The sequence below is a fragment of the Belonocnema kinseyi genome, chromosome 2 (assembly GCF_010883055.1).
Source record: "Belonocnema kinseyi isolate 2016_QV_RU_SX_M_011 chromosome 2, B_treatae_v1, whole genome shotgun sequence".
NCBI lineage: Eukaryota > Metazoa > Arthropoda > Insecta > Hymenoptera > Cynipidae > Belonocnema > Belonocnema kinseyi.
In genome coordinates, this window is record NC_046658.1 from 125,859,868 (window position 1) to 125,878,706 (window position 18,839).

Below are 18,839 nucleotides of genomic sequence, written 5' to 3' on the forward strand. Positions count from 1 at the left end.
AAGTATGTATTTTAACTGTTATTTTCATTAATTAAAAAACATTTCTCTTTTAGATCATATTTTTGAAGATATGGCAGATAGAATTTTTTTCCAACTTTTTCGCCTATTAGTTGCTATTGTGCAATAAATATTCATCGGAGGTCAAATATGTTTCAACGTTTTTTATTCGTCCTGTAATGAGCTAATAAAGTGCAGAAAAAAAAATCGAAATAAGTTTAATGGAAAATCATTAATCGGGAGTAATTAAAAAATTGATTAATTGCGAATATCTCTAGAACGCACAATCTGCCGAAGACGTACGTACCACACCGATTCAGAATCAGGTGATCATTCTGCATACGAATCACTCAAAATATTTTGGCGACATATAAGATCCGACAGGACTGAGTATGGCGTCTGGACTAATGATGGTTGTCCAAATTTGGTCGTTGGATTCTTGGTTTTATTTTGAGGAATTCTGCAGATTAATTTGAATTGAATTAAAATTGATGAAATTGTTGATCTGGTTTTTCCAGACATTCCACGAAGTATGTGGAGACTCGTCTGCAATCCGGTCTACATCGTGACATGTCTGGGTGCCTGCATGGAGCTTGTAATCGTCTCAGGATTTGTCGTTTTCTTGCCGAAGTACTTGGAGACGCAATTTAGTTTGGGCAAGAGCCAAGCGTCGGTCTTCACAGGTTCAATCGCGATACCGGGAGCCTGCATCGGCATTTTCATCGGCGGTTGTTTGCTAAAACGCCTCGAGCTTCGGCCAAAGGGGGCTGTGCAATTTGTTCTCGTCTCGAACATTGTCTGTCTGACCTGCTACGGTTTATTATTCTTCCTCGGATGCGACAATGTCAAAATGGCGGGCACCACTATTCCCTACTTTAATAGCAGCACCAAAGGGCTGGAGCCTTTTCAAGTGAATCTCACGGCCGCCTGCAATTTCGGCTGCGAGTGCCGTATTGCGGATGTTGAGCCTGTCTGCGGAAATAATGGTCTCACGTACTTCAGTCCCTGTCACGCGGGCTGCACTGCCTTCAGCTCCAAATCAAACTTCACCAACTGCGCGTGTAAGTATTTCAATGATTTTAACAACAACAAAAAATTTCATTACTATTATGTTTCATAAGTATTTCAGAAGAATTCATATTTCTCAGAAATTTCATAATTTTGTAGAGATTTAATAGGTTACACAAAGATTTCAATTATTTCCTTAAGGGCATATGACACAGCTAAATACCTATTTTACCGACCTAACTTTATCAGTTCGCTGAATGTTTTTTTGAACCTCAGAACTTTTTTTGTAAATAAATTATCGAGCTGAAACTTTGGAAAATGTATTAGAGTACAATAAAGTACGTTTAGGTACTGCATTTTGGTAGGAACTTCACTGAAAATTATTTTTTCTTTTTTCTCAATCTCGACATTTTTTGAACGTTCGAAATTTTTTTATACATAAAATATCGGTCGCAAACTTTGAAAAATGTAAGAGCCGAAAGAAAACTACGTTTAAGTACAAATCTTAATAATAAAAGATGTAAAGAATTATATTTCAACTATCAATTCCATCGGCATCAGCCGGTAACGTTATATACGAAAATACAAACCCTAGCAGCCACTAGACGAGGCTCTAGAGGGTTCGTATTTTCGTGTACAACGTTACTGGTTGATGCCGATGGAATTGATAGTTGATTTTTTTTTACATCTTTTATTATTAAGCTTTGTACTTAAACGTAGTTTTCTTTCGGCTCTTGCATTTTTTAAAGTTTGAGACAGATATTTTATGTATAAAAAAAGTTCGAACGTTCAAAAAATGTCGAGGTTCAAAAAAAAGATGAAATTATTTTCAGTGAAGTTCCTACCAAAATGCAGTACCTAAACGTACTTTATTGTACTCTAATATATTTTCCAAAGTTTCAGCTCGATATTTTATTTACAAAAAAAGTTCTTAGGTTCAAAAAAACATTCAGTGAACTGTAATAGTGAGGTCGATAATGTAGGTATTTAGCTGTGTGACATGTCCTTAAGGCCATGTGACGAGTAGGTCACGTGACCAGGTTCTTACCTTACCAGACACCTTTTCTGTTTCCCAAGTTATTTTCAAACTAAACGCCACATCGAGTTGAAAATTTGAGAAACAAAATAAGAAGCACTAATAAACATGTGTCTGGTCATAAATTTTTATTGTATAATTATGAAAAAAGCAAACAAAATTTGTTTGCAAAAAAACTTTTTTCATCATTCTAAAAATTTAGGACCAGACACATGTTTATTAGTGCTTCTTATTTAGTTTCTCAAATTTTCAACTCGATGTAGCGTTTCGTTTGAAAATAAGTTGGGAAACAGAAAAGGTGTCGGTAAGTTAGAAATATGGTCACGTGACCCACTCGTCACATGGCCTTAAAGGTTTTGTAGTTTCGTAGCGATTTCAAAGATTTCAAAAAATTTCAAAAACTTCTACGAGGGTTTCAATTGTTTCAAAAGATTTCATAAAAATTTGGCAAATATTTCAAAAAGATTTTAATGATTTCATCAGTATTTCTAATATTTCAAAAATATTTCAATGATTTCACCAAGATTTCGAATATTTCACAAAGGCTTCAATTATTTCAAAAGATTTTATACAAATTTGACAAATATTTAAATTATTTCATCAATATTTCAAGAGATTCAAAGATTTCAGAAAGGTTTTAATCTTTTCATAAATATTTCAAGAGATTTCAAAGATTTTACAATATTTTAAAAAGATTTAACAAATATTTGACAAAGATTTCAAAAAGGTTTCAATTACTCCAAATAATTTCAAAAGATTTCAATTCTTTCAAAAAATTTGGCAAATATTTCACAAAGATTTCAATGATTTCATCAATATTTCTAAGGTGTCAGAAAAATTTCAATGCTTTCACAAAGATTTCAAAGATTTTACAAAGGTTTCAATTGTTTCAAAAATATTTCAAGATATTTAAAAGATTTTAGAATATTTTAAAAAGATTTCACAAATATTTGACAAAGATTTCAAAAACGTTTCAATTTTTTAAAATTCATAAGATTTCGCAAAAATTTCAATTCTTTAAAAAAATTTAATACTTTCGTAAAGATTTAAATTCTTTCAAAAAAATTTGGCAATTATTTCAGAAAAATGTTTATGATTTCATCAGTATTTCTCAGATTTCAGAAATATTTCAATGCTTTCACAAATATAGCGAAGATTTTACCAAAATATCGAAGATTTCACAAAGGCTTCAATTATGTCATAAATATTTCATAAATATTTCGAAAATTTCAAAAGTTTTCACAAAGGTTTCAATTGTATCAAAAGATTGCATACATATTTGTGACATATGTCACAAAAATTTTAATCATTTCATAAATATTTCCAGAGATTTAAATGATTTCAGCACAATTTTAGTTCTTTCATCAAAATTTCAAAGATTTTACAAAAATTTCGAAGATTTCACAAAGCTTTCATATATTTCCAAATATTTCACAAACATTTCAATCCTCTCACAAAGATTTCGAAGATTCTACAAAAATTTCGAAGATTTCACAAACGCTTCAATCATTTCTAAATATTTCATAAATATTTCGAAAATTTCCAAAAATTTCACAAAGTCTTCAATTATATCAAAAGATTTCATACTAATTTGATAAATATTTCACAAACATTTCAATTATTTCATAAATATTTTAAGAGATTTCAAAGATTTCAGAAAATTTTTTATTATTTCACAATAATTTCAAAGATTTCACAAAAATTTCGAAAATTCCTCAAAGGTTTCATTTATTTCTAAATATTTTCCAAACATTTCAATTATTTCATAAATATTTTATGAGATTTCAAAGATTTCAGAAAATTTTGAAAAGATTTCACAAATATTTGACCAAGATTTCAAAAAGGTTTCTATTTTAAAAAATGCATAAAATTCCGCAAAGATTTTAATTCTTTAAACAAATTTAATAATTTCGTAAAAATTTCAATTTTTGCAAAAGATTTAAATTCTCCAAAAAATTTGGCAAATATTTCACAGATATTTTTTTATTTCACAACAATTTCACAAAAATATCACAAATATTTCAAAAGATTACACAAAGATTCTTAATATTTCACAAATATTTCAAATTATTTTGCAGACAAAAAAATTTCAAAGATTTTTTTTAATATATTAATGATTTCATAAAGCTTTAAGATAGTTCACAGATATTTGAATCATTTCACAAAAATTTCGAATAATTTTTACTAATATTTCACAAATTTTCCAAAATTTTGACAAAGAATTCTAAGACATCAGAAATATTTAAAGGATTTCGAAAAATGTCACAAAGATTTCAAACATTTTAATATATGTATTTCAAAAGATTTTACAGATTTCAAACTATTTAAAATATTTCAAAATATTTCAAAGATTTCAAAGATTCTGCAAAGACTTCCAAAGATTTCACAAAGATTTCAAATTATTTTGCAAATACTTCAAAAAGATTTCATTAATATTTTAATGATTTCTTAAATCTTTGAAATAATTTACAGGTATTTTAATTATTTCACAAATATTTCACAAGGATGACAAAGGTTTTAATATATTTCAAAAGATTTGAAAGATTTCAAAGATTCTACAAAGACTTCAAAAGGTTTCACAAATATTTCAAAGGTTTCACAAACATTTCAAATTATTTCGCAAAGGCTTCATAAAGATTTGAGTAATATTTTAATGATTCCATAAAGCTTTGTTATTATTTCACAAAGATTTCGAAATATTTAAAAGATTTCAAGGATTTTACAAGGACTTCAAAGGATTTCACAGAGATTTCGGAAAGATTTCAGAATATTTAAAAACATTTTCAATTATTCCGCAAAGTTTAAGAATATTTCAAAAAATACTTCAATTATTTGCTTATTTTGCTTTGAAATATTTCAAAAATATTTTAATTATTTCGCAGACAAAAAGATTTCAAATATTTCATTAATATTTTAATGATTTCATTAAGCTTTGAAATAATTCGCAGATATTTTAATTATTTCAAAAATATCACAAAGATTTCAAAAGCTTTCACCAAGATTTCAAATTATTTCGCAAAGACTTGCTTTCAAGTAATTCAAACATATTTTAATTATTTCACAAAAATTTCGAAAATTTTTTACTACTATTTCACAAACATTCCAAACATTTTACTAAAACTTAACAAAGATTTCGTAGATATCAGAATTATTTAAATGATTTCACAAAGTTTAAAAATATTTCTTAATTTGAAGAACATTTTTCCACAGATTTAAATAATCTTGCAGCAATTTCAGAAAAATTTCAATTATTTCACAAAGTTTAAAAAGATTTCAATTATTTGCTTATTTTGCTTTTAAATACTTCACAAATATTTTAATTATTTTACAAAGATTTCGAAAAATATCACAAGGATTTCAAACATTTTAACATATGTATTTCAAACGATTTAAAAAATTTCAAAATATTTCAAAGATTCTACAAAGACTTCAAAAGATTTCACAAAGATTCCAAAGAGTTCAAATTATTCCGCAGACTTTACAAAGATTTAAAAAATTTCAGTAATATTTTAATGATTTTATAAAGCTTTGAAACATTCTACTGATATTTTAATAATTTCACCAAAATTTTCAAAAATTCACAAAAATATCACAAAGATTTCACAAAGATTGCAAATTATTTCTCAGAGACTTCATTGAGATTTTAAAGATTTCATTAATATTTTATTGATTTCATAAAGCTTTGAAATATTTCACAGATATTTTAATGATTTCGAAAAAATTTCACATATTTCAAAAGATTTAAAATGATTTCGCCAAGACTTCAAAAAGATTTCAAGGATTTCATTAATATTTTAATGATTTCATAAAGCTTTGAAATAATTCACAGATATTTTATTTACTTCGCCAATATTTCACAAAGATTTCAAATTATTCTGCAAAAACTTAACAAAGATTTGAAAGATTTCAGTAATATTTTAATGATTTTATAAAGCTTTGAAATTATTTCACAAAGAATTCGAAAAATTTCAAAGGATTTCAAAGATTTCAAGGATTTTACAAAGACTTCAAAAGATTTCACAGAAATTAGAGAAAGATAAGAAATATTTCATAATTTCGCAAAGACTTTACCAAGATTTGAAAGACTTCAAGAATATTTGAACGATTTCACCAAGATTTCACGCAAATTTTAAAGTATTTACCGAAAATTTCAAAAACTTTTCAAAGAATTCACGAAAATTTGGACACTAGACTAGATTTCAAGATGAATGAATCCTTCGTAAAAACATGGATATTAAATAATTTTCTTTTCTACAGGTATACATGGAAATTTGTCTGTTCTCGCTTCAGAATTTGCAGAAGTGACAGTCGTCCCCGTAGCCACCGCCGGTCCTTGCACTTCGCCCTGTCGAACCATATATCCGTTTCTTATTCTCCTCTTTTTCATGACATTTGTCGTCGCCGTTACACAAATGCCTTTGTTAATGATAGTCTTACGGTAAGAATTTCCACCAAAAAATGCAAATAAGTACTCTCTTTAAATTCCCAGCTTGAAATATTTTACACCCAATTTTCCGTCTTACAGTTCTGTGTCCGAGGAAGAGAGATCCTTCGCTCTGGGTATGCAGTTTGTAATTTTCAGGCTCTTCGGTTACATACCTGCACCAATTCTTTTCGGAAATTTAATAGACTCGACATGTTTGCTCTGGAAGAGTACTTGCGGCGAAAAAGGAGGAAGATGCCTTCTTTATGATATCGAACAGTTCAGATACAAGTAGGACGTTTTTATATTTTTATATTTTTATAATTCTCTCTCTTGAGCATTAAACGAATATTTCAAAAGTTATTAAAATTTTAAAAATATTTCACAAAGATTTTAAACAATTTTAAAACTTTAAAAAGTTTTTGCAAATATTTCAAAAGAGCTTAGAAACTTTTAAAAGATTTCATAAATATTTAAAACTATTTTAAAACATTTAAAATATTTTAACTAGATTTAAAAATACTTTGAGACTTTTAAAATGTTTTACATAGATTTAAAACATTTAAAACTATTTTAAGGCTTTTAAAATATTCACAAAGATTTCGAAGATTTTACAAAAATTTTGAAGATTTCACAAACGCTTCAATCATTTCTAAATATTTCATAAATATTTCGAAAATTTCCAAAGATTTCACAAAGGTTTCAATTATATCAAAAGATTTTATACTAATTTGATAAATATTTCACAAACATTTCAATTATTTCATAAATATTTTAAGACATTTCAAAGATTTCAGAAAAATTTTTATTCTTTCACAATAATTTCAAAGATTTTACAAAAATTTCTAAGATTCCTCAAAGGTTTCATTTATTTCTAAATATTTTCCAAACATTTCAATTATTTCATAAATATTTTATGAGATTTCAAAGATTTCAGAAAATTTTGAAAAGATTTCACAAATATTTGACCAAGATTTCAAAAAGGTTTCAATTTAAAAAAATGCATAAAATTCCGCAAAGATTTTAATTCTTTAAACAAATTTAATAATTTCGTAAAAATTTAAATTTTTGCAAAAGATTTAAATTCTCCAAAAAAATTGGCAAATATTTCACAGATATTTTATTTATTTCACAACTATTTCACAAAAATATCACAAATATTTCAAAAGATTACACAAAGATTCCAAATATTTCAAATTATTTTGCAGACTTCAAAAAGAATTAAAAGATTTCGTTAATATCTTAATGATTTCATAAAGCTTTGAGATAGTTCACAGATATTTGAATTATTTCACAAAAATTTCGAATAATTTTTACTAATATTTTACAAATATTCCAGAAATTTCACAAAGATTTCGTAGACATCAGAAATATTTAAAGGATTTCACAAAGTTAAAAAAGATTTCAATTATTTTGCAATGATTTATCAAATATTTTTAATGATTTGATGATTTCGTAAATATTTCATAATTTAGTTGCAAATTTATCCAAAGATTTGAATAAACTTGCAGCAGTTTCAGAAATATTTCAATTAATTCACAAAGTTTAAAAATATTCAAAACAGATTTCAATCATTTGCTTATTTTTCTTTGAAATATTCCACAAAGATTTCAAAAAATTTCACAAGGATTTCAAACATTTTAATATATGTATTTCAAAAGATTTTACAGATTTCAAACGATTTTAAATATTTCAAAATTTTTCCAAGATTTCAAAGAGACTTTTTAAACAAATTTTCAAATATTTCAAAAGACCTTAGAAACTTTAAAAAGATTTCATAAATATTTAAAACTATTTTAAGACATTTAAAATATTTTAACTAGATTTAAAAATACTTTGAGACTTTTAAAATGTTTTACATAGATTTACTATTTTAAGGCTTTTAAAACATTTCACAAATATTTAAAACTATTTTAAGACTTTTAAAATATTTCCCATGGATTTAAAACTATTTTAAGCCTTTTAAAATATTTCACAAAGATTTCAAAACATTTCAAGACTTTTAAAATATTTTAAAGAATTTTACAACTTTTAAAAGATTTTAAAAATATTTAAAAAGACTTTAGAAACTTTAAAAAGCTTTCACAAAGATTTACAACTTTTTTTTAAAATCAAACTATTTGAAAAAATTTAAAATATTTTACATAGATTTAAAAGCTTAAAAACATTTCACAAAGATTTCAAAAGATTTTAAAATTTTTTAAATGTTTTAAACATACTTCGAACTTTTAAAAGATTTCACAAAGATTTAAAACTATTTTAAGACTTAAAAATTTTTACAAATATATCAAAAGATTGTAAAATTTCAAAAAGATTTCACAAAGATTTAAAACTATTTTAACACTTTTAAAATAATCCACTAAGATTTAAAACTATTTAAAGACTTTCAAAATATTTGACAAAGATTTTAAAAGTTATAAAAGATTTCAAACTGTTTCAAAAGATTTAACATATTTTACATAGGTTTAAAACCTTAAAAATATGTCACAAAGGTTTCGAAAGATTTTTAAACTTTAAATATTTTAAACCGTTAAATTTTTTAAAAAGATTTTACAAATATTTCAAAAGAGTTTAGAAACTTTTAGAAGATTTCACAAAGATTTAAAACTATTTTAAGACTTAAAATATTTCACAAAGGTTTTAATAGATTGTAAAAGATGTAAAATATTTCAAACTATTTTAGAAGACCTAAAATATTTTACATAGATTTAAAAATTCAAAAATATTTCACACTTATTTCATAAGATTGTAAAACTTTTAAAAGATTTCACAAAGATTTAAAACTTATTTTAAGGATTCTAAAATATTTCACAAAGATTTCAAAAGATTTCAAGACTTTTGAAATATTTTGAACAATTTTAAAACTTTTAAAAGATTTTACAAATGTTTCAAAAGAGTTTAGAAACTTTAAAAAGATTTCACAATGATTTAAAACTTCTTTCAAATTAAAAAAATTTTACAAATATTCCAAAAGATTAAGAAATTTTAAAACGATTTTACAAAGATTTAAAACTATTTTAAGACTTTAAAAATATTTCACAAAGATTTTAAAAGATTGTAAAAGTTTTAAAAGGTTTCAAACCATTTTAAAAGATTAAAAATCTTTTACAGAAATTTAAAATCTTAAAAAGTATTTCACAAAGATTTCAAAAGATTTTAAGACTGTTTAAATATTTTAGAGAATTTTTAAACTTCTGAAAGATTTTAAAAATATTTCAAAAGAGTTTAGAAACTTTTAAAAGATTTCATAAAGATTTAAAACTATTTTAAATCTTTTAAAATAGTTCACAAAGGTTTAAAACTTTTGAAAGATTTTTAAAATATTTCACAAAGATTTAAAAAATTATAAGATTTCAAACTATTTCAAAAGATTTAACATATTTTTCATAGATTTAAAACCTTAAGCATATGTCACAAAGATTTCAAAAGATTGTAAAATTTTCAAAAGACTTCATAAAGATTTAAAACTATTATAAGACTTCAAAAATATTTCACAAAGATTTCGAAAGATTTTAAAACTGTTTAAATATTTTAGACAATTTTTAAACTTTTAAAAGATTTTAAAAATATTACACAAATATTTTAAAAATTATAAGATTTCAAACTATTTCAAAAGATTTAAAATATTTTAAATAGATTTAAAACCTTAAGGATATGTCTCAAAGATTTCAAAAGATTGTAAAATTTTAAAAAGATTTCATAAAGATTTAAATCTATTTAAATACTTTCAGAATATTTCAGAAAGATTTTAAAAGATTGTAAAAGTTTTAAAAGATTTCCATCTATTTTAAAAGATTTAAATTATTTTATATAGATTTAACTTAACAATATTTCACAGAGATTTCAAAAGATTGTAAAACTTTTAAAAGATTTCACATTTATATAAAACTATTTGAAGGCTTTTTAAATATTTCACAACGATTTCAAAAGATCAAAAAACTTTCTTAATATTTTAAACAATTTTAAAACATTTCACAAAGATTTAAAACTGTACCTTTAAAAGATTTCACAATTATTTCAAAAGAGTTTAAAACTTTTAAAAGATTTCGGAAAGATTTAAAACTATTTTAAGACTTTTAAAATATTTTACATAGATTTAAAACGATTTTAAGACTTTTAAAATATTTTACTTAGATTTAAAACTATGTTAAGGCTTTTAAAAGATTTCACAAAGATTTCAAAAGATTTTAAAACTTTTTAAGTATTTTAAACAAATTTCAAACTTTTAAAAGAGCTTAGAAACTTTAAAATGATTTCACAAATATTTAAAAATATTTTAAGGCTTTTAAAATATTTTACCTAGATTTAAAACTATTGTAAGAGTTTTAAAATATTTTATTAAGATTTCAAAAGATATTAAAACTTAAAAATTTTTTTAACAATTTAAAAACTTTTTAAGATTTTACAAATATTTCAGAACAGTTTAGAAACGTTTAAAAGATTTTACAAAGATTTAAAACTGATTTAAGACTTAAAATATTTCACAAAGATTTGAAAAGATTGTAAAAGTTGTAAAAGATTTCAAACTATTTTAAAAGATTAAAAATATTTTACATAGATTCAAAACTTGAAAAATATTTCACAAAGATTTCAAAAGATTTAAAAATTTTGTTAATATTTTATACAAATTTCAAACTTTTAAAACATTTCATAAATATTTAAAACTATTTTAAGACACTTAAAATTCTTTACCTAAATTTAAAAATAGTTTAAGGCTTTTAAAATATTTTACATTGATATAAAACTATTTAAAGACTTAAAAAATTTCACAAATATTTCAAAATATTGTAAAATTTTTAAAGTATTTCACAAAGATTTGAAAATATTTAAAGATTTTCAAAATATTTCACAAAGATTTCAAAAGATTGTAAAAGTTTTAAAAGATTTCAAACTATTACAAAGATATAAAATATTTTACATAATTTAAAACCTTAAAAATTAATTTCCAAAGGTTTCAAAAGATTTAAAAACTGTTTAAATATTTTAAGCAGTTTTCAAACTTTTAAAAGATTTTACAAATATTTTAAAAGAGTTTAGAAGCTTTTAAAAGATTTCACAAAGATTTTGAACTATTTTAGAACTTAAAAAATCTCACAAATATTTCAATAGATTGTAAAGCTTTTAAAAGATTTCGCAAAGATTTAAAACTATCTTAATACTTTTAAAATATTTTACCTAGATTTAAAACCACTGTAAGACTTTTAAAATATTTTATATAGATTTAAAACTATTTTAAGGCTTTTAAAATATTTCACAAAGATTTCAAAACATTTTAAAACTTGTTAAATATCTTAAACATTTCTAAAACCTTTAAAAGATTTCAGAAAGATTTTAAATTATTTTAAGACTAAACAAATTTAACAAATTTTTCAAAAGATTGTAAAATTTTCAAAAGATTTTATAAAGATTTAAAACTATTGTAAGACTTTAAAAATATTTCACAAAGATTTAAATCTATTTAAATACTTTCAGAATATTTCAGAAAGATTTAAAAAGATTGTAAAAGTTTTAAAAGATTTAAATTATTTTATATAGATTTACCTTAACAATATTTTACAGAGATTTTAAAAGATTGTTAAACTTTTAAAGCATTTCACAAAGATTTAAAACTGTTTTAAGACTTAAGAAATTTCACAAAAATTACAAAAAATTGTAAAACTTTAAAAAAATTCCACAAAGATTTAAAACTTTTAAAACTCTTAAAATATTTTACTAAGATTTAAAATTATTTTAAGAGTTAAAATATGTCACAAACATTTCAAAAGAGTTCAAAACCTTTAAAAGATTTCACAAAGATTTAAAAGTATTTTAAGACTTTAAAAATATTTTAAATAGATTTAAAACTATTTTAGGACTTTTACAATATTTCATAAATATTTCAAAAGATTTCAAAAGACTGTAAAACTTTAAAGAATTAAAAACTACAGACATTTTTTGAAAAATTTCTCAAGTTTTTAAAACTTTAAAAAGATTTCACAAAGATTTTAAAGATTTTCTCCTCTTAGCCTTAAAATTTATATACATTTTTACACTTTTTTTTAATTTTAGGTACGTTGGACTTTGTGCTGGAATAAAAATTTTAGCTCTTGCACTCTTTTTGCTTGATTGGTGGCTCGTCAGAAGGAGAAAACACATGGAAGATTTGCCACCGTCCCTAACAGTAAACGAGTTAGTTGGTTCTATAATAAGTCTCGACAAATGTAAGTTAATATTAATTAATTTTATCCAATAACAGGCAACACAGTCTGCTGATTTTTTTACAAAAAATCCTTTTTCCGCTTTTTTTTTTACTCTTAAATTTGAAAAATCTCCTAAAACACCTGAAATCGAGAATTTCGTTAGTTGGATTGCAAATTTTATTATTTCGTTACAAAAATCAACTAATTGGATGAGAATGAATATTTTGGTTGGAAATTCGTCTTTTAGGGATGAAAATTCAACTGTATTGTTAAAAAGTTGCCGTTTTGGGTTGTAAGTTCCATTATTTTGACAGAAAAATCAACTTATTGTTTGAAAATTTCTATTTTCAGGTTAAAAATTCATCGGTTTTGTAGAAAACTTATCTCTTTGGCTTGAAAATTCAACTATTTTGTGACAAATTTAGTTTTTTTTTGTTGAAAATTAAACTTTTCGTTTAAGAATTCTTTTTTTATTAATTTTTAACTGCAAATTTAAGTTTTTTTTCTAAATGAAAATTCAACTAATGGGTTTAAAATTAATTTTTCATGTGAATTCAATTGTTTTGTTGAAAATTCAACTCTTGATTCTAAGATTCAATTGTTTTGTTGAAAATTTGCCTTTTTGACTTAAAAATTCAACTATAATCTTACAAATTGTTTTTTTTTTTGGTTTGTAAATTCTATTATTTTGGCAGAAAATTCAACAATTTGGTTAAAAATTAATTTTTCAGTCATAAATTCATCTTATGGTTGAAAATTCTTCTTTATGGCATGGAAATTCAACTATATTGTTAAAAATTTGTCTTTGGGTTGTAAGTTTTTTTTTGCAGAAAATACAACTTATCGTTGGAAAATTTCTACTTTCGGGTTAAAAATTTATCTGTTTTGTAGAAAATTTGTCTTTTTGGCTTAAAAATTCAACTATTTTGTGAATTTTTTTTTGTGGAAAATTAAAATTTTTCGTTAAATAATTTTTTAAGTGTGAATTTAAGTATTTTATTTTTTGATAAAAATTAATTTTTTTTAGTAGAAAATTTAACTAATTGGTGAAAAATGAATTTTTGATGAAAATTCATATATTTGAAATGAAAATTCAATTGTTTTGTGGAAAATTCGTTTTTTTGGGAGTTGTAAATTCTATTATTTTTGCAGAAAATTTAAAAATTTGGTTCAAATGCATTTTTTCTAGAAAATTTATATTTTTCAGTTGAAAATTAAATTTTTTTGTAGCAAATTTTTTTGTTGGGTTAAAAATGTTGTCACTTTATTATAAAAATCAATTAATTGCTTAAGAGTTAATGTTTTAGTCGTAAATTCATCTTTTGTTTGAAAATTCTTCTTTTGGGCATGGAAATTCAACTATATTGTTAAAAATTTGTCTTTGGGTTGTAAGTTTTTTTTTGCAGAAAATACAACTTATTGTTTGAAAATGTCTATTTTCGGGTTAAAAATTTATGGGTTTTGTAGAACAAATTTTTTTTTAGCTTAAAAATTCAACTATTTTTCGAAAAATATAGTTTTTTGGCGAAAGTTAAAATTTTTTGTTTAAGAATTCTTTTTTTAAATAATTTTTTAACTGTCAATTTAAGTATTTTATTTTTCGATAAAAATTGATCGTGTTTAGTACAAAGTTTAACTAATTGGGGAAAAATGAATTTTTGAAATAAAAATTCTTGATAGAAAAAAAATTCGGGTGCAAAATTCATATTTACGGTTTAAAAATTGAACTGTGTTGTCGAAAATTCGTCTTTTAGACTTGAAAATACAACTATATTTTTGAAAATTCGTTTTTTTGTTGTTGTAAATTCTATTATTTTTGCAGAAAATTCAACTATTTGGTTGAAAATGAATGTTTTGTTGAAAATTCGTCTTTTGTAATGAAAATCTTATTATTTTGTTACAAAAATAAACTAATCAATTGAAATTTAGGTTTTTGCTTAATATTATCTATTATCATTTTGAAAAAACTGATTTGCAGAAAAATCGTTTTTTAAACTTGAAATTTAAGTATTTTGTTAAAAATTTGTATTTTTAAATTAGAAATTCGTTTTTTTTGTACAGAAAATGTAACTATTAAGTTGAAAATTCGCCTGTTTGGCTTTAAGATTCAATTTTTCTTTTAACAATTCGTCTGTTGGGTTCAAAGTTTTATTATTTCGTTATAAATTTCAACACTAATTGATTGCAACGTTGATTATTTTGTTAGAAAAATAAACTATTTGGCTAAAAAATAAATTTTGGTTGCAAATGTTTATTTCCGACTTAAAAGTTCCACGGTTTTATAGAAAATTTGTTTTTTAAAGTTGAAAAATCAACTATTTTTTTTTAAATTCCTCTTTTTGGGTTGAATATATCATTATTGTGAAAGTAAATCCAACTATTTCGTTGGAAATTGGTCTTTTATGTTAAATTTAACTATGTTTTTAAAAAACTCAGTTAAAAAAAATTCATGTTGAAGATTTGTAAAAAATTGTCACAAATTAACCGTTTTGTAGAAAATTCGTCTTTTTGCCTTTAAACTTCAAATGATTTGTTAAAAATTAATCTTTTAGATTATAAATTCTCTTATTTTTGCATAAAATTCAACTATGTGGTTGAAAAAAAATGTTGTTGAAAATTCAATTGTTTTTATCATAATTCCTCTGTTGAGATGAAAATTTTATTATCTTCTTATAAAAATCAACTAATTGGTTGAAAATTAATGTTTTGGTTGAAAATTCCTATTTTCAGCTTGGAAATTCAACTTTTTTACAGAAAATTCGTCTTTTAGGCTTGAAAATTCAACTATATATTTTTAAAAACTTCTTTTTTATTGTAAATTGTATCATTTTAGCAGAAAATTTCAAATGATTCGTTAAAAATCAATTTTTTGGTTGAAAAATCTGGTTTTCGTGTTGACAATTCAACTATTCGGTAGAAAATTGGTCTTTTTGGCTTGAAAATTCCACTATTTTGTTAAAAATTCAGTTTTTAGTCGAAGATTAAATTTTTTTGTTAAAAATTCGTTGTTTTTTGTTGTTAAAACTAATTTGTTTTTTGTTAAAAATAATTTTTTAACCTGAAAATGTAAGTATTTTATTTTTCGTTGAAAATGGATTATTCAAGTTTTTTGTTGGAAATTTGTATTATATTTTGAATAAGTTTTTCTTTATACTCAATTTAAAAAAAAATCGTTTTTTTATAATTTGAGGATTCATCATTTTCGTCGCAAATTAGCAACAAAATTGATTTACAAATTTACTAACAAAATCCTTAAATTTGGTTGAAAATTCTTTTTTTTTTCTTTGAAAATTAATGTTTTTAGCTAAAAATGTAACTTTCAGATTTAAAATTCCACTCTTGTGTTGAAATTGAAATATATTTCGATTTAAAATCTTAAGCCTGTCGTATATTAAGGTCTTTATGGTACTAATACTATAATATAATTAAAAATAATTTATTCTTCAATTATTCGTCCATTTTTGTGTCTTTTGGATTACAAATTTTATTATTTTTGTTAAAATTTCAACTAATAGTTGAAAATTTTTTTTATTTCGATAGAAAAATCAACTATTGGGTTGATAATTAATTTTTTGGTTGTTTTGTCAAAAATTTGTCTTTTTGGCTTGAAAATTCAACTATAATCTTAAACAGTGTTTTTTTGGGGTTGTAAATTCTATTATTTTGGCAGAAAATTCAACAGTTTGGTTAAAAATTAATTTTAGGTAGAAAATTTCTTTTTGTTTTAAAAACATTTTTATTAAAAAATTAAAATTAACTTAAAATTGAAATACTAAACCACTGTGATCTCTATAATAGATTTTGTGAAAAACATCTGTATTTTTCGCCGAAATTTAAACTTTTTTATTTAATAATCCTTCTTTTTAAATTATTTTTGAACTGCCAATTTATGTATTTTTTAATTTTTCGATGAAAACTGATCGTGTTTAGTTAAAAATTCACCGAACTGAACGAATTAATTTTTTTCTGGACACTAAATCAATTCTTTTCCAATTTGCCAGTGTTTGAGGAGAAACCACACAATCCGGAAGTAGGCGATGGAAATGCAAGTTCGCCGAGTACAGGTATTCCTAGCCAGTCGTCTATTTCGTCTCCCACCGAACCCACAAAGTCAACCAACCTCGAGGAAACTGAATCTTCAAGTCGCTCAAAAAATGATCTGGAAATTTCGGACACAAGGCAGGCACTTCTTGCCGCCGAGGATCTCTACACCGATTTCAAACCCGCCTCAGACAAGAATGAAACTCAAGATCTGACCGTTTAATGGTGGCTTTACTCTAGCCTCTATTTTAAATATCAAACCTAACATTTGTGGCGAAATTCGTTCTACCCGGAAAATAATTTGCCACACTTAAATCCAAAAAAGTAGGAACGTACTTTTTTTCAGACAGGTGAAAATTTCTCTACTCGAGGTCTCCATCTTTCCAGTTGTCAGCAATATTTTTTTATTATTTTTTTAAATTTTGGGGGGGGGGGGTAGGGGGGCAAATCGCTTTTTCTTTTGAATAGAGGAAAGTTAACTCGAGCATGAACTTGTAAATATAAAAATGCCTGCCTTAAGAAACATAAGACTAGATAAATTTACAACTAACGGACTAACAATTGTGAAGGAACTTTACTATTGATCGACGCAAATAGTAGAGAGTAAGTCGCGATTAATTAATTTTTCTAACCTAGAGTAACAATTTCCGCAAAAGATTAGTCAATGTAGTTTAGAATCGGGGAGAAAAGTAGAGTGAACTGAATAACGATTAGCCCTTGGTATAAATACGAAGCATATTTTTGCGTTGATTTAGAAAAAAAATATAAATAATCTGAGCTTTCTCCATCTTCAGTTTGGCTGCGAAAGCAATTCTCTGTAATCTTAATCTTTGAATGAAAAAAAAAAAGAATTTGTGTTCTTAAGAGTTTAAGTGCTCGGAGAAATTCTCACGAGCTTGAGAATTTGCTCGACATTTATGTGTTTTTAGAATTTTATAAGCATTTTGAATTAAGATTTTAAAAATCCTGTTTTCTATTGTTATTAATAATAATTAGATGGTTTAAATTTAGCGGGGAAATGCCAAAAATTCAGATATCTGAAAAAAATAATTTTTCTATTATTTTCAGAATGAAATAATGTTTAAATTTAAAAAAAGCATTAATTTTAACCATTTTTGAAAAATGATTTGAAAAAAAATTTTTGAAAAATTTCTTTTTAATAAATGACGGATTATTTTTTTCCGTGAAAATATTATCGACAACTTTACTGTTTTCAATTTTTAAAGTAACTAAATAATCTTAAAATATAATTATTTCTTTAAAAAGTGTTTTTTTTTGAAAAAAATTGTTCTAATTTCAGCGGTAGAATAATTTATTTTCCAAATTGGAAACAGTAGAAAAAATGGTAAGAAGCGACGCGTCTGTCAGAAAAAATTCAATTGCAAAAAAAATAGTTAAAATTTATGTTTTTTTTTTAGAATTTGAATATTATACATAAAAAATCATGTTTTTTGTTTGGAATGACATCGATTGTAATATTTTCATTATTAAAATCATAGAAAAAATAATTTTTTCAGATATCAGACTTTTGGTACAAGTACCTTAATTTAAATTGTAAAATAAGTCAAAGTAATAGAAAACACATTATTCGCAGTAATCAGTGCCTTATTCCGGAGTTTTTTTAGTTGAGTTTTTAAATCATAAAGATAAATTTTGAACCTAAGAAATTAATTTTTAACTAAAATTATGAACCTTCAATCAAAAGTATGCATTTTTAACCAGATATTTAGTTCAATTTTCATCAAAAAAAGATTAATTTTCAAGCAAAATTAGAATAGTTAAAATTTTAGACAAATAAATGTACAAAAAAAAAGAAAAACTATTTTTCAAGAAAAAAATGGTTTTCAAAACAAAAATAGAAGAAATTAATTTTTCTTTAAAACAATAATTAAAAAAAAATGAATTCTCAAAAAAATAATTCAATTTAAACTTAAAGATGAATCTTCAACAAAAATATAAATTTTTAACCAGATATTTATTTGAATTTTCAAACAAGTACATGAATTTTCGTCAAAAAAAGATTAATTTTCTACAAAAATTAAAATAGTTAAAATGTTCAAAAAATTAATGTTAAAAAAAAAGAAAAACTGTTTTTTAACAAAATATTTTATTTTTTTTTCATTAAAAAAATGGTTTTTTAAAAACAAAAATAGAA

At 23.5% G+C, this 18,839-nt stretch overlaps 1 protein-coding gene across 2 annotated transcripts in view; it reads left to right on the plus strand.

Moving 5' to 3' along the window:
• The window catches only part of LOC117168338 (solute carrier organic anion transporter family member 5A1), a 271,076-nt gene extending 253,986 nt beyond the window's left edge, over positions 1 to 17,090 (plus strand). The window contains exons 11-15 of one of the 2 annotated variants that reach the window (XM_033353917.1): positions 516 to 1,058; positions 6,299 to 6,479; positions 6,567 to 6,755; positions 12,513 to 12,664; positions 16,645 to 17,090. In XM_033353917.1, the coding sequence (XP_033209808.1) occupies positions 516 to 1,058; positions 6,299 to 6,479; positions 6,567 to 6,755; positions 12,513 to 12,664; positions 16,645 to 16,907 (1,328 nt within the window). In that variant the 3' untranslated portion in view covers positions 16,908 to 17,090. The remainder of the gene's footprint in view (positions 1 to 515; positions 1,059 to 6,298; positions 6,480 to 6,566; positions 6,756 to 12,512; positions 12,665 to 16,644) is intronic. The other variant, XM_033353918.1, reaches the window with a different exon arrangement.
• Positions 17,091 to 18,839: the final 1,749 nt, after the last annotated feature.